Source organism: Sinocyclocheilus anshuiensis, unplaced genomic scaffold (genome assembly GCF_001515605.1).
Source record: "Sinocyclocheilus anshuiensis isolate Anshui unplaced genomic scaffold, SAMN03320099.WGS_v1.1 scaffold745, whole genome shotgun sequence".
NCBI lineage: Eukaryota > Metazoa > Chordata > Actinopteri > Cypriniformes > Cyprinidae > Sinocyclocheilus > Sinocyclocheilus anshuiensis.
The window spans coordinates 38,225-62,336 of record NW_015540128.1 but is presented as its reverse complement, the minus strand read 5'-3'; the positions used below and the strand labels follow the sequence as shown (position 1 = coordinate 62,336).

Sequence of the window (24,112 nt, the reverse complement as noted above, 5' to 3'; positions counted from 1 at the left end):
AGTTGTTTTTTTACCCAGACATTTAAAAATAACATATTTTAGATCTGTAATCGCAATACCGTGATACCGTGAAACGTGACATTTTTTTTATCTAAGGTTATCATACCGTCAGAATCTCATACCGGCCCATGCCTAAGTGAAACACAGATGATCTGAAATAATTCATTAAGCCTGTGGCGTAAAGCTCAGAGTTTCTTCTATATCTGCTTTAAGACTTTAGGATTGTTAGCTCGGGTTGGGCAGCATGAGCATTATCTTGAATCACAGATTTAGTACTGCTTTATTACAGTAAATATATTGCAGTAGTGCTACCATGTGTAGTGATGTGCATACTGTATATATAGCACTGGAAAATCAGTTGATATCATATGACAGCATTTGCAGTCACACTCTGATAACAAACTATGTTTATTGGAAAATAAAAAGCCATCATATGTTTATTAATGCATTAACTTACACACACACACACACACACTTGTGATCCTCTGGGGGGCAGCGGGTGGATTTCTGTGGAATTAGTCAGATTATGGAGTGTGCAGGTGTTCTCACAGAGAGAAGGGCTCAGATAGTCACACAGCCAAACCCTGATGAGATAACACCACACTCACCCACTCACTCACACACACACACACACACACACACACACACACACACACACACACACACACGTTATGTTGTGTTTCCATGTTTTATGGGGACATTCCATAGGCGTAATGGTTTTTATACTGTACAAACTGTATGTGCTATTGCCCTACGCCAACCCTACCCCTAAACCTACCCCTTACAGGAAACTTTGTGCATTTTTACTTTCTCAAAAAAACTCATTCTGTATGATTTATAAGCTTGTTTCCTCATGAGGACCTCAAAAATGTCCCCACAAGGTCAAAATTTACTAGTATTACTATCCTTGTGGGGACATTTGGTCCCCATAATGTGATAAATACCAGGTACACACACTCTCACTCACTCACTCACTCACTCACTCACTCTCTCACACACACACACACACACACACTTCGTTCTGATTCAGTGAGGATGTTCAGTCCGTGATTCAGACCAATGACTCTTGTGTTTGATTCACACTGATTCATCATCTGTTTGACTGATTTATTAAAGAACTAGGCCTATGCTGACTTATGTGTTTACGAACAGAATGGCGTTTTGCTTTGTATAGCTTATTGTTTTTTTTGCGCTCAGCAAAGTAGGGGTGTAAGAAAATATCGATACACGTGAGTATTGTGATATTTTGTTTGGCGATACTGTATTGATTCTCAAAAACGCAATATCGATATTTAAAAAAAAATCATACAAGATTCATGACAGTTGTTTTGTTTTGAGTTTATATCCCAACAGCTAGATAGCAGTCTTCTTATTTCTGAACTCGGTGTACAAAGCTGAAGTTTGGCATTATTTCGGCTTTTGTGGTAATGTCTGCCCCGGGACCAGAGGTTGCGTTAACCGAAAATTTTCTGTCATTGACGGAATTTTTTTAGCAGTGATGGAAAAATCTGAAGGCCGTCCGTAACTTTGACAGATTACACTGAGGGTGAGCTATTGTAATTTATAACTGTAATTCTCACCCCTGTCCAGTGTGGCAGCAGAGCGCGGGATCATCAGTCTCCAGATCAAAAATAAAACTGTCACCAGTCTTTTGCTATGCCTTTGATTATGTACAGGTGAGTACCCACTAGTAAAGCAAAAGAGATGATCAGTTCATGTGCGCTGCCACTTCGCTTAAACTGAGGTGTCTACAGCGATCCATCACGCCACATATGCACACATAATTTGAAATCTAAGACTGTTTCATATCAAAAGTAACAACGCACAGAGCATAGCCCATTGCGATTTACTGGATGGGAGGCGCACTATATGTACTGTTCATTCATCAACTAAAAACAGAATCGATTGGGGTTTAAGAATCGATATTGGTTCATAAAAATTAGAATCTATTAAAATCGAGAAATCTTTTTTTTTTTGCCCAGCCCTAGCATGTTTTGTTGTTTTTAGTGGCCTTCGCTGTCACTGGTGTTGGTGTTGAACATGAAAAGTGAAGCACAGTCTCTGTTCATCTGTTCTCTTCATAAATACATAAATGCATAAGCCTATATGCTCGTCCTGTAGGTTAATTATTAAAAATGTGAAAATGTTTTGTGCAGTTGGGGCGGTGTTCGTGTTGTGATCTCGGCGATTCCATGCTGAACATAAATACAAACTGAAAAACCTGTGAAATCCAAGTTAAAGGGTTCTGAGAATGTTCAACATCTTTATATATTTTATTGTTTTACAATTGTTTTGTTTTCTTTAGGAATCCTGCAAGCACTTTACTTTTCATTGATATTAAGCAGATGTAATTCTTTTGTTCAGATCAAAATGTTATGACATTGTATGTTACAATTGTAATCTTAAAGTGTGAACATTTTAAAGAAGGGTCTAAAAATATATATGGTCTGTTTATAAAAGCTTACATTTTATACATTTAACTAAAGAATCCTGCAAGCACTTTAATTTTTCCCCCTTTACTCGTACTGCACAAAAAGTGGTTCAATAACGTTGAATGTTACAGGGACTGATTAATGCAAATGCAGATCCCACTGTGTTCTGGTTAAATTTTGTATTTATTTTTTGCTAAGATGGTGGTGTGTTCTTAATAACAGCTTTCCTAAAATCATATCCTATTCCTAAAATAAGAAATACCCAATATATCGCATTGCTTACAGTATTGCAATGTATCGCAACATATCGTATCGCAACCCCTGTATCATCGTGATACAGATGTGGCCTTTAAAAATGCGCTCCACAGGGAAAGGGATCCCATGACCTGCCCGCCGCGGCAAGACGCGGCCCGTTGTGAAGTTCTCTGGCACATGAAGTACATTACCAGTAGGGGGCAGTCGTGTTTCATTCTCAGTAGATTCCTGCATTTCAGCCCGGGCTGACGGGCCCCGACTTTTTTACGCCCCTCGGGCCAGGCTTCGGGCCAATTTTCACGTCATAGTTCAGACGCGGGCCGGGCCTCGGGAATGTTTTAGGCTTCTCCTTATTTTTATATTTTAGACATCCATCAGTTAGCGATTGAAAAAAAATTGCCGCGCTGGTGGAAACAACACGAGACCGTACTGCCGCGACTGCCAAGAGTGGCTCGACGGTGTTTATTGTCCCGCAGCAGCAGCAGCATGGAGTGTGCCATCAGCGCAGCTGAAGAGTTCTGCGTTCAAATTCGCGCAATAGGCTTAAGCTTGCCACAAAGCACCAGCAAAAGTAATTACCATAAATGTGTCAGGGGGAAATAGTGAGGAGATATTTGAATTATTTACTAATAAACTAGTGTTTTCTGAGTCGGTGTCGGATGAAGTTGCCGACCCTGACTGACCATCTCCTCATTAGACGCGCCTTTAGAGAGAAGTGCATCTTTACGGATTATGATTATAATGAAAGAGTTTTTGTGGTTCATTTTTGTGAAGCGCTCCTGTTCAAGACGAGACGGCAGAAAGCGCCTCATGTTTGTTTTCTTTATTTTATAAAAGCACAACGTTTTGTTGATATTGTGAGTGCACACAAATAAACGTAGGCTCTTTACAGTTACGAATGATGTATTACTCTTACCTTTATGAGCAAAAATGACGGCGTATCCACTGAAAAAAAATGCAAGTATCACTTAATTTAAAATTTTAATATTAATTTATATGTACACAACATTCTTAATGTTTGAACAACTACAAAAGATATTACTATTTTTTTTATTTAAAATTTGCCTGTTGAAAATCCTTATACATCATGTATGTATATATATATATGTATGTGTGTTTGTTTGTGTATGTATATATACATAATTATTATGTATATAATTATTATACAAAAATTATTAAAAATGCTAAAAAATAATTGTATGCAGTAAAACTTTTTTGTTAAACCGTTTTTAATCATTTGTTATAGCATCTAAAACATACTTTACCTTATATAAATGTAAATGTTTTGACCTGAAATACTCATGTTGGCAACAAAAAACTGCCCTATTTATTTGCAGTCATCTTGCTCTCTAGATACATTTTGATCACTTATAAAATTCATATTGTTTGACTGCTACCACATGAAAAATATCGCTAAAAATAAAGACCGTTGTTATTTCTGTGCATCTGATGTGATTATGGTTGATTGTATGTTGAATTGACCTGCAGCTCAAAGGCTTGTTATTGCAATCATAATGTCATTTTGTCAGTTTCCTGAGATAAATCGAGATGATTAACATATTCAGATGAGCTGATGAACCGCTCTGAGTGTGTGCTGAAATCATCACGTGGCTCATGCAGTCAATGTGCTCGTGCCACTGATGTAGTGTTTGTTAGATCCTTCTGTGATTTGTTGTTGTTTTGGTGTTTTTTAGATAAATAAACCAATTGTGTAAATGTTTGAACAAAAACCCCCCAGCGGCAGATACTGTGTGTGTGTGTGTGTGTGTGTGTGTGTGTGTCAATACAGCTGTTTATGCAGCTCTCTCTCTCTCTCTCTCTCCCTCCCTCCAGTCTGTTTTTCTCACCGACCACCTCACAGGTTTTCTCCTCTCGTCTCCTCCAGCGCTCCCTCCGTTCGTTCCGTCTCTGTGTTCTGAGGATGACACCTCCAATTTCGAGGAGCCCGAGAGGCCCCCCCACCCCGCAGCCGCTGCCCAGCGAGATCATCCTCACTCAGGCTTCCACGGACGAGACCTGCCCTTTGTAGGGTGGTGCTTCAGTCGGGCCCTGAGCACACTGGCCAAGTCTGAGTGAGTACACACACAAACACGCACGCTGATTTTACTAGTCTAGTCACAGGTGGTCCATTGGAGCGGAGACGGCCACATCACCACGGCGACTGTCACCAGGCAACATTGTGGCTGAATGCGAGGTATTGCTCGTGTGGGGAAAGCGGCGGTTCTCTCACTTCACATGTCTTTAAGATGAATGAGAGGGAGCCGCGTGTGCGCACCGCTGTTTTTATATCAGGAGACTCAGAATATCTCATGCACGTGTTGCCATGTGCATGCAGGGGAACGGGAAATCCTCGTCTGGCGCGTGTGTGTGTGTGTGTGTGTGTGTGTGTGTGTGTGTGTGTGATATGATCTGTAGCACAATGAAAGCCAGTATGTAAACACTGTAACGTGATCGGCTCTGTGTTTGCTGCGATGTGGTCAACCTTCAGTCTGTTTGTTTTGGTTTGCATTTGCGTCTGATCGTTCGGTTTGGTGTTTTGATCGGTGAATCTCGCAATAATCTGTTAAGAACATGTCTGGGTTGTGTTTCATCTCTGAATCAGAAGAAAAGCATGAAAACCATATGCTCATTACCATAATGCCAAAAAATTCTCATTACAGTAATATTTTTAGTTTAATTTTAAGCTAATTTCCCCAATTCTCATTATTATAATACAAACATAATTCTCATTACTGTAATATATTTTTTCCATTTTATATTTAATTTTTCCCAGTTCTTTATTACATAATGTAAACATTTTTAAAAATGTAATTAAATTTTTCATCTCCCAGTTATAATTACAATAACATTTCTCGTTACTATAATATTTTTTTATTTAAATTTCCTTGAATTCTCTTTGCCATAATGCAAAACTTCTTATCACCGTAAAAAACAATATTGTCTCATTAAATTTTTCCCCAATTCTCATTATCATAATGCAAACATTTCTCATTACTATAATGTTAATTTTTCCCCAATTCTCATTACTATAATGCAAAATGAATTGTCACTACTGTGATGTTTTTTTTAATTAAATTTAATGTAATTTTTTTCACCCCCCCCCCCCAATTGTCATTACCATAATGTAAAACAAATTCTCATTACCGTAATGATTTTTTAACATCATTTATTTCATTTTTATTTTATTTGACCCCAGTTCTCATCACTATAATGCAATAAAAAATATGTAATGTGGAAAATCATTGTAAAGTATTTAAACATCATTGGTTGTGGTTGTGCTTTAATTTGTTGATTTTAATCACAATAACTGTATTGCAATAATGAGAATGACTCGAAAGTAAAACATCTGGATGCATTACAGTAATGTGTTTGTGTGTGTGTGTGTGTGTGTGATGTGCTGCCCAGTGTTTCCCTGTGTCTCTAAATGCATTCAAGCGTGTTGTATGATCATGATGTGTCGAATCAAGTGAAGGTCTCGGTCAGGAATCTGATCCTAGATGAGCCATAAATATCACGTCCCCCCGCCCCCCCCCAAGGAACTGAAGGGAAAAAGAGAGGGTGAGGTGAAGCTTTATAAATGTTAGTCAGAATGAGAATGAACCCAGAATGCATTTCTATGGTAACCAGAGTGAGTTTTCTTCACACGCTCCCCCTCCGTCTCTCCATCCATTCATACGCTTCTTCTCTCTTTAATCCTGAAATGCGTATTTGTCCAGGCGTGTGTCACGTTGTTGCAGTCTTCTTCATATAGCATTTCCAGCACCATGAAATCCGCCGAATGCAACACAAGCGGCTCCAGCAGAGGAGCGTGGGAATGTTAATGCAGAAGCGCAGCTGCTGATTGGTGGATGGGCTCCTCTGGAGATGCGCTGCGATATGAGAGCGCTGGATCCGTCTTGAGGCAAACAGAACATCTGTAATGAGCGAAAACCGGTAGTAAACCGCTCTCACTGACGCACGCTTCAGAAATGCATGCATTGTGTCATGATGCATGCATCATGTACCGCACATCTCTTTCATAAATGCACAGACATGCATTCTTTTTGTACTGCACTTGCATTATCAGGCAGTGCAATAGATAAACATCTCAGGTACATTAGGATTGTTGATTTACAGTCCAGTCGTGTCTGATCGGGTTGCAGTGGCGCTATTGTGACGTGTGGACTCCCCTCACATGCAACCTTTGTGTGTTTGCTCACTAGATCTGTCGTGCCAAAGATGTTGTGTGTCTCTTTCCTTATTAACAGATTCACCAGGACAAGATGTGTCACAGTAATTGGGTAAAATGTCTGGTGAAATGTGCATTGGAAATCTGGAAATATAAGGGAGTTTTAGAAGTGAAGCATGTTATTTCGGTCAAAAGCAAGCAGCACGTACTCATTTTGCTTTTCGCACAGGACACATTTGCAGTCCGCTCCTGAGCCGCGGCTGTTTACCACAAACACAACATTTATCCATTATTTTGATTTCAAATCCAAACGTTGTTTCTGAAAATGCTTTTTCAGCATTGTGATTCTCTTTTATCACAGTACAGTAATACAATCTTTCATAGACATATTCACGTTTAAACTCAATAAATATAACTTTAACTACCACCACGAGTGCCATCTATTATTGCCTTGTTTATCTAAAAGTGCACTTTTCCTTGTTTTAAATCTAGCCAAAAAGCCATGTGTTGACTGAAACAGTAGACTTTAATTATATGCATTTATGGTGTAATTACTAATTTCCGTGTCAATCCATGTTAATTTTTACCGCGAATAATGCGCTGCCACTTTAATTCAGCGCGTGCAGCACAGCAGAAATAGACTCCGTGCGGAAACGATCGCAGCATGACTGCTGCAGATGCACCGCTCCTAGAGCGCACTGCCGGACCGCAATCGCATGCAGTGTGAACGCTCTGATCCGTTAACATGGGCGCGGAAAAATACGCACCACAGACGGAGTGTGTGAACCTGTCCTTACGTTTGTATGCCTGCCCGGTCTGTTCTGTTCTCGTGCTCCATTTAGGCGCGCTGCATTCTAATTGGTTCGGATAGCATACTGCGGGAGGTCGTGGGCGCGGTAAAATCGTGCTATAACGCGATTTAGAAATCGCGCAAGCTCAAATCGCGATTTTATGACGATTTTGATTAATCGCACAGCCCTAATTTACACACTAGTAAATGTTGTTCAGATACTGAATATGATGTGCACAGCGCTAGCAATGCCAAGGTCATGGGTTCAATTCCCAGGGAAATACATGAACCGATCAAATGTAAACTTGAATCTAATGTCAGTCACTCTGGATAAAAGCGTCTGCTTAATGCATAAATGCAACTATATTAATCCCATTGATTTGAAACTGAAATACAAATGTAAGCCGCATCTATATATCTGTCAGCGTTGACAGTAAAATCAGCCAACATTTGTCACTGACAACTAATTGACTCCCAAAACAAAGCAAAAGACAACCGCAAACGCTGCGCACTCTTTAGTCGCATTTAACATTTTACCCCATTGTGTAGTAAAAGTGCATTAATGATATGATGAATGTCATGCTGAAGTGTCTCTGGAGAGACGGCTTGTTTTTGGTTGAGTCAGTGCTCTAATTGCTTGGATAATTCAAAGACTAACTGGTTTGTCAGTAAATGAATAGTTTGTCCAATAATGAGATATTGTCCTCATTCTCTTTCCCTCATGTTGACATTTGTCTGTTCACGCAGTGTTTTTCCATACAGTGACCAGGGGCTGTTCGGCTCCTAAAGCATCTTTACGGTTTGTAAATGATGATAGAATTATTATTGTTGGCCGACGTTGAGCGACGTTATCGTGTTTCGGTTCCAGTAGGAGTTTTCACGGCTTCACCTCGACAAACCCTCTGATTATCTGAAGTATTTTGATACTGTGCTTTATGATTCTGACCGTATCTGATCTGGAAACAGTGATAGGATGGTTTTCTTCTATTCTTCTCTTAATATGTGGATGGCTGCTGACATGTTAGACACGTTTTATCACATGGGTTTAAAGTACGTGACTCACTCCAGCCACCCCAATCACTTTGAGTAGATTTGTTTTTTTGCATGCTGATTTAAAAGCATACTAGTGTTTGCGACTGGTTTGAGGTCTTATTGCAGTTATCATGAATATGATCGTGTCCTGGCGATTAACATCGAGCTTAGCAAATATGAATTCTCAGCTGTCTGATCAAGTATTTAGCAGGTAAGTGTAGTTCCTTTTTGCACGAGGTGACAGTGAATATTCATGAAATATTTAAATTGTCAAATATTTTTCCATTGCAGTTATAATATACATTCTTAAACTTTACCAAAAAAATGTCCCCCCAAAATAAACAATAAATAAATAAATATACTAACTACATTACAATACATTATGCATTTAGGCTTCCAAATAAAAGTATTATAAGTAGCAAATAATTTAATTATTTATTAAGATGAGGGGAAAAAATGCTAAATTAAGTATTGTGCTGATTCTAGTGCACTTTTTATATGTGACCCTGGAGCACAAAAGCAGTGTTAAGTCGCTGGGGTATATTTGTAGCAATAGCCAACAATACATTGTATGAGTCAAAATTATACATTTTTCTTTTATGCCATAAATCATTAGAATATTAAGTAAAGATCATGTTCCATGAAGATATTTTGTAAATTTCCTACCGTAAATATATCAAAACTTAATTTTTGATTAGTAATATGCATTGCTAAGAACTTCATTTGGACAACTTTAAAGATGATTTTCTCAATATTTTGATTTTTTTGCACCCTCAGATTCCAGATTCTCAAATAGTTGTATATTGTCCAAATATTGTCCTATCCTAACAAACCATACATCAATGGAAAGCTTATTTATTCAGCTTTCAGATGATGTATAAATCCCAATTTAAAAAAAAATTGACCCTTGTGACTGGTTTTGTGGTCCAGGGTCACATTTGTCCTGTAAGATTCCTGAAGATTGTGCGATTTTTGCTTGTCTTATGTGAGTGTTCAGATGTTTTAATAGTGTCTCTCATTTAAATGTAAGCAGCAAAAAACATGTTTAGTGTTCAAGATTAGAATCAATTCAAACTGTCTATTTTCTGTCATTTTTTTTAGTATATTGGGTGCTTGTATGTGGCAATCCTTAAATATGATTCCTTGTTCATTTAGTGAAAAAAGTGTTATTTTCAGAGCAAATGTCCAAAGACCAGTGCAGTTCATCTGCTGATTCTGTGTGTGTGTGTGAAAGTCCTCGTTCTTCATGAACGCTATGAAATCTGTATCGGTGGATGGTCACTTAGATGCTCCCTGCCACACTTGTTTGCCTGACCTTTCTCGATGTGATCGATGCAGCGCAGCGTGTGTGAGCGCCGCGGGTTGACAGCGTCGCCGCAGGACGAACAGTTACCGAACATAGGCTGTGAGTCAGCCTCGTCTTTGTCAGTCAGCTGCGCTAAGAATAGCCAATGTAGGAATGCATCAGCGCTTCAGCAGATCGATAGCTGCTGTATTCACAGAATGCGTAAGTGTGTTTACATCCGCCGCAGATGCCCAGAGTTAGTCAATGTGACTGCCGCCCACTTCAGGCGAAAAGAGCAAGATGCTCTGACGCGCTTCTGCAAGTTTGCCTTGAATTATCAATAGCTCGATATCAATGCTGTAATAATTGAATTCCACCTGAAGCCTAATGTGAAATGTAATTCTCAAAGGTCAAAGATATTTTCCCATTGCAGTTTATATTTCCCTTTGAGATAGGATTTTCTCTAAGAACACATAATTTCTCAAAGGGCTCAGTTTGAAATGCATAGCCTATAATTACACTTTAAGCCCAAACACACACGCATGCGCCCCATAATCGAGTGGGTTGTGGGCCGTTCTGATCAGACCCCTGGGACGCGTCGGTTTCTCCGAAGGGAAGTCTGTAAGCGCTGGGTAATGGACTGCTTTACAGCAAACAGGCAGAACCTCTAATCTGGTTAGACCCCACTGGTATGATGCCGTGGAAAGCATGTTTAGAGCTGGGTGTGTTTGTGTGCGTTTAGATGCTCTCGAGGGGGTCTGGAAGTGTCGAGATTTTCCATTTCACAGCTCTTTCAGTTGTGTTTTGATAGGAGGACACGTGCCGTCATGCTCCCATAATCACAATTAGGTTTCAACGATGTGGAAAACACAGATGTAATTATTACACAGATACAATAATTTACTGTATAAAGCAGAATGTCACAGAATTTTGGAATTAAACTGTGATATGGACTAGTACCTGTGATTATTAAAGCACAAAAAGACTATGTAAATAGGAATTCTGCATGTAGAACATACTTCTTGAAATAATAATAATACAGTTTATTAAAACATTAATTTTTAAGGAATATAACACAGTTTTTCATCTGTTTTAATTTAAAACATAAACCTCTTGAGCTGCACATTGCCAAAAAAAATAAAAGGAATCGTTCAAATTATTTGATTACATTTTAAAAGATGGATTAATTTGTTAAAGTTTTATGCATTCATTTACTTTCCAATGTTTTTGATGATACATTTTTATTAAATCATAAAATACAGAATCCAGGAAAATTAAAACAGACAACACAATTTCCAAAAAAAACAAACAAAAAAAAAAAATCATAGTGAAGTATTATTGTTGAAATGTTAATAAGTTATTAAATTGATTCAAGTTTCATGTTTTATTCAATTGATTAGGCATTCTTTTGGATTTATAAAAATGTCATTATACCATTAAAATGGAATCCAGAAAAATTAAAATGGAAAACACAGAATTCTGGGAAAAATAAAACAGACTTATGCAAAAATGAAACTGATTTCACAGCATCCAAATCGTAATGTGTGAGCAGTTTTGCTAACCAGTGTTAATTTGCTGTCATTGAGATTACTATTATACTGTACTATAACTACTATATTGAAGCTATTTATTATAGTTTTTATTAATATTTTGAATATATTTTGAAGTATTTTTATTTTTAATTTTCATTTAAAGTTTTAGTAATTTTGTATAACATTTTTATAATTTTTTATTTTAGTTGTAGTTATTTATTTTAGTGCATCAAGGTCAATGGAATCAAACCAGAAACAACTGTGCAATTTTGAAATATTGAAAAGTATAAAGTTGAACTTTCATTAGAAATAAATGTAGCTATAGTAAACAAGTAGTTTGTGAGTGTAGGCAGACTGATTGGATTACATCAGCCGCAATGCTTCATGGGAGTGGGCGGTCACCACTGAGCCTTCTTTCTGTTTCCATGGTAACAGCGAATTCTCCGATTATTGTTTAGTGTATTCACCAGCAGTTTGGCTTTCAAACATGATTGATGGTCATAAAATGAAGCTCACGTGTGCCTCTACAGAAGCTTAGCATCCTCAGAGCGCGTGATGAATCTGGAGTCTTTAAAGGTTTATACATTATAGTGCTCTGTGGAGGAAATGAATGTGATTTCTATTTATTTATTTTTTTCTTCTGGAGCCCTGGTTTTGTGTTCTGTACAGACGTGAGGCAAAGAATAATGTCTAAAATGTCAGTAGTTGGTACCAAGATTAGTGAAACTAGACTGGAGTGCATTTACATTGCTATACATTTACATGTGTTTTTTTGATCAATTCTGCCTGTATTTCTCAGTTTGAAACTATCGCACGAGGACACTAAATAACTGAACTCCACTGACTTTAATATTGCTAATACAGGGTTTCAGCAGAGCATTGAAAAACAGTACAAGTCATGAAATGTGAAAATTAAGGCCTGAAATAGCATTAAATGTTATTCTCACACACATTAAAATTCTTTAGATAGTTTTGAAGAAAAGATAATATTATCCGTTTATTTTGAATTATAGCCTTCATAATTAATAGCTTTGATTTGCTGTCGCAAAATATGTACACTGGTGTGATAAACACGTGGATTTGGTAATTGCCTCCGTCTAAAAATCTAAGAGAATTATTGAATTCTGATTGATTGTTTTTCTGTTTACGGCTGTAAAGTTGCTGTTTTAAGAACATTTTTAAAGTAATAAATGTGTGATGTTTCCAAAAATAATAATAACAAATAATTGTGACGGTATGTTTGTGACAATATTGACCAAAATTATTACACTATACTGTACTGTACTATACTACGATGTGCTATTCTGTACTCTTCAGTGCTCTTCTGTAGTTTATTTGTTCACCAGAGGTAGTTGAAGCCGATAGCATCTGTAAATGTCTTCCTTTATTTTCTGGGATGCAGGAAGAGCTGAAGTTCTTCGATGGGAATTTATCCAGAGGAAGCTCAAGGAATGGACTTTGAAACATTGTGAGGGACACACCATATTAGAAAAGCTTGGCCAAAATGCACTTCTCTCTATTTCAGACGTCTCCTTTAGCAGGAAACACTGAGCAGACTAAACACTTTGTGCACATGAATACTGTTGACTGTGTTTCTAATGGGATTTAAGCTCAAGCTAAAGGTCTTCAGGACTGACGACGGTCAGAGCAAATATTCACGAGCTGCTGCGATTGGTTCATCTTTTCTCCGCTGCAGTATTTTTGTCAGTTTTATTCTCTCTCCATCTGTTTGTGCAGCGGCTGGGATTTCACTCTTTATTTCTGGAACATGTTTTTCCGTCAGACAACATTTCATCAGTTCTGAATCACTGGCATATGATGCATGTGGGAGCTCAAGTTGTTTTCTGTCTTTGTTAGTTTGTTCTGAGGTTCACGTGTCGTAGGCGGTCGCTTCTCTATATTTAGCCATTTCTTTGTGTCTTGGTTTCCTCTGTGAGAACTTTTCAACTGAAATCCATTGGTACTTTGGCTTCCTGAAGAGCATTTGTGCTGCTTTCCAAATATTGCTTATCAGTTTCTGATTCAGTGAGTGTGGGAGGAGTCTATCAATTTGACTGACCAATGGCAGACATAGGGCGGAGTCAAAGGGTTGGGAGGAGTGTTTGGGAAACCTGTGTGGAAGCAGTCATAGTTTTACATTCATTATTTCTTCACAGTTTTCTGAATTTCAGTCCCAGGTTTGCATATGCAAAATGCATTCTGGGAAATGTGTTCTTCCACCCTATTCCACAAAAGTACATTTAATAAATATGATGAAATGTATAAACTAAATACAAATATCTAAAGGTGGCATTTCAAGCATATTTTGTAAAGTTTATCTTGACAAAGGTAAAAAATACAGTTATATTAATTTCTTTGTAACACTTTTGAGTAAGGTCTCATTTGTTAACATCAGTTAATGCATTGGTTAGCGTGAACTAACTATGAACTATATGATTGTACAGTATTTATTAGCCTTTGTCAGTAAAATAAATACAATTGTTAATTGTTCACGTAAGAGCACAGTGCATTAATGTTAACAGATACAGCTTTTGATTTTAAAAATGTATTAGTAAATGTTATAAAATTAACATTAAGTCTAATAAATGCTGCAGAAATGTTGTTCATTGTCAGTTAATGTTAACTAAAGGAACCTTATTGTAAAGTTACCAATTTCTTTGAATTTGATTGTGAAGTAGATTTACAATTAATTGAAATTAAAATTACAGTTCTGCATCCTTTTTGAAACCTCAATTCTAATTAAAATCTGAATCGTGCACAACTGTATGTCATTTGTGCACTGAATTGTGGTTGATCTGATGCAGCACAATGTGTTTACTCATGAAACTAGGTATCAGTTCATGTGTTTTTCTGCTTCATTTGCTTGTGGTTTGGTGACACTTGCGGTTAGTGTTCCTGATGAGAATGTTCCCTAACGTCTACTTCATGTCATGTTAATTAATAGACGCCACATAAAGATGATGCTCTTTGGTTTTGAATGAATTCACATTCACATGAAACTAATGGAGTGCGTAATGAATGTGAAAGGCTGAGCAGACATGCATGAGTGTGATATTCCCTACATTCCCAGGAAAAACAAAACCTCTCACACACTCCTTCTGGCTTTATCTTGGAGATTTATAACTAGATGAGTGTTAATGTACATGCATGTGTATTATGATTCTGATTAGGCGTGTTTTTCCTTGTGTAATCAGATCGGTTGGCACAGGGCTCAACTCTCCTGCCAAGACCAACTCCATGGAAAAAAAACTGCACCTCAAAAGCAAAGAACTGCAAGACACTCAAGACAAATGTCACAAGGTAAGAGCACAGCGATTTCTGGGTAGAGTCTGAATGAATACAGATAATAAACTGGGATAAGTTAAACTGCATTAACACACCAACTTGTACATTTCCTTGCAATTTCTCCCAAAACTTAGAACTGTGTTTGCATCTCACAATTCAGACTTTTCTTTTTAGAATTGCGAGTTTATATCTTGCAGTTTTGCATTTATATTAGCAATTCTGTGAAGAAAATTCAGAATTGTGAGTTGCAAAAAATCGCTAGGAAGAAAATCTGAATTATGAAATATAACCTCAGAATTTCGAGAAAAAAGTCTGAATTTTGAGATTAAAAAGTTGGAATTAACTTTTTTTTTATTTTATTTTTTATTCTGTGATGGAAACAAGCTTCCAAAGAACCCTGTCATTTGGTACATTACTGTAATATTATAAAGTTAAAATGAACAACTTGTTCGTATCAAACATTTAAATTGCACATAAAGCAGTTTTTATCATAATCATTTTTTAAAGGATATTCTGTTTCTACTCCAATTTGTTGTTGAAATATAAATATTTAAACGGTGGCTGTTATAAAATGTTAGATTTTTTTCAAACCTACATTAAATGTTGAAGAACAGGTTAAGTAAAAATATAATGAATATGTAATATAGTGGACATATTAATCAAAATGCTCCTCTCTAGAGTTATTTTTCTAGCCAACTAATGAGTTTATGGACATTGAATGGCTTTCCTGAGGTAAATGTGACGTTATACGTGACATTGTTTACAAGCTGTTTTATTGACATTTTTCTGCGGTTGAAACGCTGACTGATTGATCGATTAAATGAGAAATGGTTTATTTCAGTAAGTTGTTCTGCTTTTTTCAACAAATTCTGATGTTCAGTCTTGTTTATTTGGTGCTGTAACTAGAAGTAAAGCAGAAGAGATGATTGGTTCATGTGCGACTACAGGCCACATTAAAGAGCGTCACAACCACATTTATTGTTTGCATTTTGTGATGAAATTTACAGAATTTTAAATCTCATGCTTTTTCATATCAAAAGTAACGAAGGACAAAGGTTATTGTGTTTATGAATAGCTAAAAGATTGATAATGGCATTTAGACCTGGTTCCTGTGTTTGTGGCTACTCAGATGGAGCAAGAGATCTCACGGTTTCAGCGTAAGATGACTGACCTGGAGTCAGTCCTCCAGCAGAAAGATGTGGAGCTCAAAGCCTCCGAGACCCAGAGGAGCATCCTGGAGCAGGACCTCGCCACCTACATCACCGAATGCAGCGTGAGTGATGCTCAGACTCTCATTCTAGTATAATAATAGTCATTCATTAATCATAATACACTTCATTTATAGAGACAAGCAATCTGTGCTTTAAATGAGTAGGATAATTTGGCTCAAAGGCCAAGAAATTAGAGATGCATCGATTTAAAGAAATTTTGGCAAAATATCAGGGGAAAAAAAAGTATGGAGGACCAAACCTGCAGAAATAAAAAAATTAATTAAAAAAAATGTAATAAATGGAAAATAAATAAATGAAAACAAAAACAATTGATTTTTAATTAGTTTAGTTCTGATTTTCGTTATTTTAACTGTATTTTTTATTCTTTTTATGAATTAATTAATTCATGAATTAATTAATTAATTTTATTTATTTAAGTGTTTATGTATTTATTCCCACAGTCATTTATTTCCAAATTTAAATAATGCAATTTATTTATGTGCATAATTCATAAAAATAAATATGCAAATAAATAAAAAAATGAAAGAATAATAAATAAAGAATAAAAATAAAGTTAGAAAATAAATACAGAAAATAATTAAAAAAGGAAAAAGTAGTAAAAATTAAGACTAAATATAATTAAAAATGAATTGTGTTTGTTTTATCAAGTCATTTATTTCTTTATTTTCCTATTATTACATTTATTTTTAATTTTTGCAGTTTTGGTCCTTAAAGATGGTTAACTGTTGTTTAGTGCTTTAGTCATCCATTGTCTAAAACATCAATTGCTATATTTACATGGATCTTGATCCTCAACACAACACAAGCTATGTTTCTATCCAAAGTTACAAATTAAACCAGAATATAAGCATTGGTTCAGCTGTGTTAAAGTTTGGGGGAAAATGCAGTAATTTGATTTCAGAATGTACACAAACTGACTCGTGTATGTAAATGAAAGGCAGTTGCTGTTTTGTTGTTTCCATCCACGTATTTTTATGCAAATTTTGGAATAGCGCATAAAAAACCTAAATCATGGAAACACCAAGATGTGCTTAAAATGTGCTTATTTGGCACAGATCTTTTTTTTTAATTTGGTAAGAAAACGTGTACACAAACTACAACGGAAACACTTACAGAATAGCATTTGTTATTGCATTTCACCTACACGCTCTGAGGCACAAATCATTATTATGTGGGGACATTTTTTTTTAAATTATTTTTGTTGCTGATACTTTACACCAGTTTCCCAGGAAGTGAAGATTTTGTTCTCTTAAGCACACGGGAAGCAAATGGTGTTTATTTACAAATATTTTATGCAATAATATATAAGTTTTATTCACAACTAATGTTGTGTTTGGGGATCAAGATCTACTCTTTTAAAAGTGCTGAAGCCAAACGACTTTCATCTCACTGTAGATGAACTCACACTGAACCCCAGAGCATTACTTTTGATCATATGCATCTAAAAATAAACCGAGCCATTACTACTAACTGACAATGAGAAGTTACAGAGTATCCAAAATTATTGGGCGCTTCCTCAACGTACTAAAATAATCAGAAAGAAACTCCTTGTGATTCCCACCTCTTATTAACATGGTCACAGATATAGTGTGCATCCTTATCCATAATAGATGTACAGCAATACATCACTATTGTTGCATTAACATTGTTACTAATATACTAAAATCACAAGGTCACATTGAACATCTGTTCTTTTTCTTCAAACCCGGTCAAAATTTTTATGTCAGTAAAAAATGAAAAATATAAACCTAGATTGGTCTAATTTGAGATGAAGAAGTAAGGCTGATTACCCCTTGGCTAACTGCTAGTTGTTTAGTTCTCGGCCCCAGGAGTGTGTGTTTTCCCTCTGACAGCAGGACTTTATCAGTACACTCTCTGATGGACGTATCTATTGTTTTATATCTAGAACAGCAAAACTGACTTGGTTTCATATCTGCACTCTTGATGTTCTGTCTTTAATGCAAATACACCCGCTGATAAAAGCACTCTTGGCACGCTGTTCATTTTTTGTTCTGACCTTGCGTTCCAACCACCGCTGCATCTCAACATAACAGATGTGTGTGGTTCTGTCTTTAATGCAAATACACCCGCTGATAAAAGCACTCTTGGCACGCTGTTCATTTTTTGTTCTGACCTTGCGTTCCAACCACCGCTGCATCTCAACATAACAGATGTGTGTGTGTGTGTGTGTGTGTGTGTGTGTGTGTGTGTGTGTTTAGAGTCTGAAGCGCAGTCTGGAGCAGGCTCGTGTTGAAGTGTCACAGGAAGATGATAAAGCTCTCCAGCTCCTCCATGACATCAGAGGACAGAGCAACAAACTCCAGGAGATCAAGGAGCAGGTGAACAACCACACTTCACCACACCATTACTGTGAGATCCTCGCTTTAAATTTTAACAGCTATTTTACTATTAATTGATTCCTGTGATCAAAGCTGAATTTTCAGCATCATTACTCCAGTCTTCAGTGTCACGTGATCCTTCAGAAATCATTCTAATATGCTGATTTGCTGCTCAAAAAACATTTCTGATTATTATCAATGTTGAAAACAGTTGTGCTGCCCAATAAGGTACTTGGGGTGGTTACTAGAGCGTTTGCTAGGGTACCCGGGGCGGTTGCTAGGGTGTTGCTATGCGGTTGCTAGGGTACCCAGGGCATTTGCTAGGGTGTTGCTATGTGGTTGCTAGGGTGTTGCTAGGATACCCGGGGTGGTTGCTAAGGTGTTGCTATGCGGCTGCTAGGGTACCCGGGATGGTTGCTAGGGTGTTGCTATGCGGTTGCTAGGGTACCCAGGGTGGTTGCTAAGGTGTTGCTATGCGGTTGCTAGGGTACCCGGGATGGTTGCTAGGGTGTTGCTATGCGGTTGCTAGGGTACCCAGGGTGGTTGCTAAGGTGTTGCTATGCGGTTGCTAGGGTACCCGGGATGGTTGCTAGGGTGTTGCTATGCACTGAATGATTGAGGCCAGTCTAAATGCCGGCTAATCGATAATCATCACGCATCATTAAGTTCCTCTGCAAGCAAATCATGTTGCTTTTACCTCGGTTTCCACGTTTATTGGTGTTTTTCCTTTCCGCATGTAGTCGTTTGTTCAGTATAATGTGCTGTCAGTGATTGTGACAAACACACGCTACAGTGTTCTTCCTGACTACTGCACTGGTTTGATTTCCTGTAGTCTCTGGTTACATACAAACCATTGTGATCACTGTGATTTTGCCCAGTAGGATGTGATCAACATGGTTTGTTGGTCTTGGAAAAAGATTTCTGCCAATCAAACATAGTCCTACTCCTAACCCATAGTCCACTAACTACTGGTTCTATGTATGTGTGCATGAACATGAGCTCAAGGCATTATGGGGGATAATATTTCACTCACTGAGCTATTAGTGGATAATCTTGTGCTGGCAAACCTGTGTCGAGCTTGTTTTTAAACCCAGAGTACGTTGGGATCTGAGAACGGCTTTGTCACAAACCAGCAGGATTTACAGAGAAGTACAGCAGCAAACTGAACCTTCAGATGAAGAGAGATCTTTGTTTTGTGTGCGAAAGTTTTGAGTTTTTAAAAATGTTTCCAGCCTGACTGTTTCCTGTTTTCCATTGCTATCTATACATCTGGCCAAAGATTTTATGAAAGAAGCTCACCAAGGCTGCATTTATTTGATAAAAAAAACAGTAAAAACTGTGAAATATTATTACAATTTAAAACCGCTGTTTTCTGTGTGAATATCGGTTAAACTGTAATGTATTTCTGTGATGCGCAGCTGTATTTTCAGCATCATTACTCCAGTCTTCAGTGTCACATGATCTTCAGAAATCATTCTAATATGCTGATTTGCTGCTCAAGAAACATTTCTGATTATTATCAATGTTGAAAACAGTTGTGCTGATTAACATTTTTGTGGAAACTGTAATACATTTTATTTTTCAGATTAATAGAAAGTTCAAAAGAACAGCATTTATTTGAATTAGAAATCTTTTGTAACATTATAAATGTCTTTACTGTCACTTTTGATCAATTTCATTCATCCTTAATGAATAAAAGTATTAATTTCTTAATTATTAATTAATTTTTACCACAAACTTTTGAACAGTAGTGTATGCTGTAGCTACCAACATTTATGTAAAATTTAACATGTTTTGTTTGCTGCTATAATGTAGACATGTTGTTTTTGAAGATACCTGTAGAGAACTAGATTTCTTGCACATCTGAAGAACATTGGTGTTTGCTTGATGATAACTGCAGATTACTAAAAGGCCTCCATTGTATGTGAGTGTTTATTAGCATGCTGGATGTTTTGTTCTCGTTATGTTGCAGTAATTAAGTGTCTTACTGGTTGACGTCTCGGCAGATCTGATCCACAACACAGCCTTCACTGTCAGTCTCCTCCGATCAATATCAGCCCGATTCAATCTCCACATCTTCCTCTAACAATCAGTCCCTACGCGCACGCACACACACACACACACACTGACACTCACACACTGACACTCACACACTGACACTCACACACTGACACTCACACACTGACACTCACACACTGACACTCACACACTGACACTCACACACTGACACTCACACACTGACACTCACACACTGACACTCACACACTGACACTCACACACTGACACTCACACACTGACACTCACACACTGACACTCACACACTGACACTCACACACTGACACTCACACACTGACACTCACACACTGACACTCACACACTGACACTCACACACTGACACTCACACACTGACACTCACACACTGACACTCACACACTGACACTCACACACTGACACTCACACACTGACACTCACACACTGACACTCACACACTGACACTCACACACTGACACTCACACACTGACACTCACACACTGACACTCACACACTGACACTCACACACTGACACTCACACACTGACACTCACACACTGACACTCACACACTGACACTCACACACTGACACTCACACACTGACACTCACACACTGACACTCACACACTGACACTCACACACTGACACTCACACACTGACACTCACACACTGACACTCACACACTGACACTCACACACTGACACTCACACACTGACACTCACACACTGACACTCACACACTGACACTCACACACTGACACTCACACACTGACACTCACACACTGACACTCACACACTGACACTCACACACTGACACTCACACACTGACACTCACACACTGACACTCACACACTGACACTCACACACTGACACTCACACACTGACACTCACACACTGACACTCACACACTGACACTCACACACTGACACTCACACACTGACACTCACACACTGACACTCACACACTGACACTCACACACTGACACTCACACACTGACACTCACACACTGACACTCACACACTGACACTCACACACTGACACTCACACACTGACACTCACACACTGACACTCACACACTGACACTCACACACTGACACTCACACACTGACACTCACACACTGACACTCACACACTGACACTCACACACTGACACTCACACACTGACACTCACACACTGACACTCACACACTGACACTCACACACTGACACTCACACACTGACACTCACACACTGACACTCACACACTGACACTCACACACTGACACTCACACACTGACACTCACACACTGACACTCACACACTGACACTCACACACTGACACTCACACACTGACACTCACACACTGACACTCACACACTGACACTCACACACTGACACACACACACATCAACACACAAACAGACGCGCACACACACACACACACACACACACACACACTGACACTCACACACTCACTCACACAGACACACACACACACACTGACACTCACACGCACACTGACACTCCCACACGCACGCGCACACACACACACAAAATAAGGGCTGCATCTTTAAAAAGCATAAGTTCTTTTACTGAGATGTCTCGTTTTGATAGATGCATCTCTGAAAGAAGTGACTGAACTGATCATAAATGTAATGCAGAAATGCAAAAATACATTTTGACTGATTGAATATTACTTGTTCCACAGCTAGTCATATTTTAGCCATGTTTATATAATATATAATATACAATATTCATAAAAGTATGAATAATAGCTGATTATAAGAAATTTTAATAAATGCATTTTGAAATATGATTATTTAAACAAAACTAATTTTTTATATTACAAAACTAATAAATAGTTAATAATTTGATCACAAATAGTTAATAATAAACTATGCTGTGACTTTTTGAGTGCAGAAATCTGACCTGTTTCTTAACGGTTTAATTTATGTAAGACTGAAAAATATGCATCAAACATTAAGTTTATTAGGTTGTTTATGATAAAACTATGTAATCCAAATGCAATTCAGATACATTTAGAATTTAGGCTTAAATATTGACCAGCAGTTTCGTTGTTTAATGCATTATCCAGGCTCTGTGTGATATTTTATGAACACATAATCATTCATTGAAGTCTGTCATTTAATAGTGATATTTTCCATTAGAGTTCACTTAGAGCAGCTTTAAATGACTTGATGATGGACCTTCAGAGAGTCAGAGATTGTGAATCGCAGTCCCTCTGAACAAACATCTATATCGAGCAATCCTGTAATTTGGCAACTAAAACATAATTTGTCTCTTAAATATTTCCTCGTTGGATCCAAACTAAGATGCTGTCTTTGGCTGAACTGAAATGAGGTGAAGAGCTTGAGAAAGTGTGTTTCTCTCAGACCTCTAAACTCAGCACAATTAACCTCGCGAGAATCTCAGCCTGTAATCATTCACATTATATTTGTCTCTATCTGAAGCCGCTCGTTTAATTCCTTAGTGCATCTTACTCCCTCAAACTAGTGTTAACTGAAATAAAGCAGATATTAAAATAAAAAATAAAATGCAAAGAAAACTTTAAAAATGTTAAAAATAATAGAAATGTTGGCGAGTAGCTGAAATAAAATTAAATAATAAATGATAGTAAATTTTAATAATAAAATTACAAAACAATTAGCTAAACTTAAAATGGACTGAGAATATAAAACTAAAAGCCAATTAATGGCTGAAACTGTTATTATGTAAATAATACTAAAGTAACCCTGCTCATGACCAGGGTTATTATTGATACCCAAAACATTACCTTAAAAACATTTTGTTAATTGAAGTAAAGCTGAAATAAAATATAAATATTAGATGACAAAAATTAGAAAGGTTGGCAAGTAACTGAAACAAGTTTAAAATAATAAAAGTACTAAAAATTAAAATGAAAATGAACTGAAAATATTTTTAAAAGGCTAATCAATGATTTTAAAAATAATATGTAATAATAAGAAAATAACCAGGGTTATTATTGTTACCAAAAAAAAAAAAAATGTTATTGAAATGAAATTAAGTTGAAATTAAATTCAAGTAAATATAAATGTTAGATGAAAAACTTAGAAAATGTAAAAAAAATAATAATAAGGATGATGATAATAATAAGAAATAAGAAAAAATAGAAATGTCAAGTAACAGAAAACTTTAAAACACTAAAATTAAATAATAAATATATTTAAGAAAAATATTTCATAATAAATATATACAAAATAATAAATTATAATAGAAATCAATTAAATAAAAAGAGAAAATAATACAAATTAAACAAATTTAAATGTACTGAAAAAGAAATATAAGCTAATAAAAACTTTAATAGTATATGGATAATATTAAAATAGCATCGCTCATAACCATGTAAAATATTACACTGTATCAGGCACTGTACTGGCTGATCATCATATTCGTGTGCTGTGATGTTTATGTTTCTTGGACAGTGCTATGGTTCTAATTATAGTAATGTTGTGTAACTGCGCTGAAGTTTCCCCAGAAGAGCATGTTGTGTGAGTTCTCTGATGATGTGTTCAGGAGTATCACGCTCAGCTGGAGGAGATGCAGGTGACCATCAGACAGCTGGAGGAGGACCTGTCTGCCGCTCGCCGCCGCAGCGACCTGTACGAGACCGAGCTGCGAGAGTCACGGCTGACCAGCGAAGAGCTCAAGAGGAAAGCAGCCGAATACCAGCAGAGGATCCAGAAGGTGTGTGTGTGTGTGTGTGTGTGTGTGT

General features: G+C 37.2%; 1 protein-coding gene across 1 annotated transcript in view; it reads left to right on the top strand.

Moving 5' to 3' along the window:
- Nucleotides 1-24,112, top strand: part of LOC107687252 (citron Rho-interacting kinase-like) — a gene marked incomplete at its 3' end in the record, with an annotated part of 75,577 nt that overhangs the window by 13,443 nt on the left and 38,022 nt on the right. Inside the window, exons 10-14 of the mRNA XM_016484508.1 lie at nt 4,573-4,759; nt 14,689-14,794; nt 15,909-16,052; nt 18,231-18,350; nt 23,914-24,084. Of these exons, the coding sequence (XP_016339994.1) occupies nt 4,573-4,759; nt 14,689-14,794; nt 15,909-16,052; nt 18,231-18,350; nt 23,914-24,084 (728 nt within the window). The remainder of the gene's footprint in view (nt 1-4,572; nt 4,760-14,688; nt 14,795-15,908; nt 16,053-18,230; nt 18,351-23,913; nt 24,085-24,112) is intronic.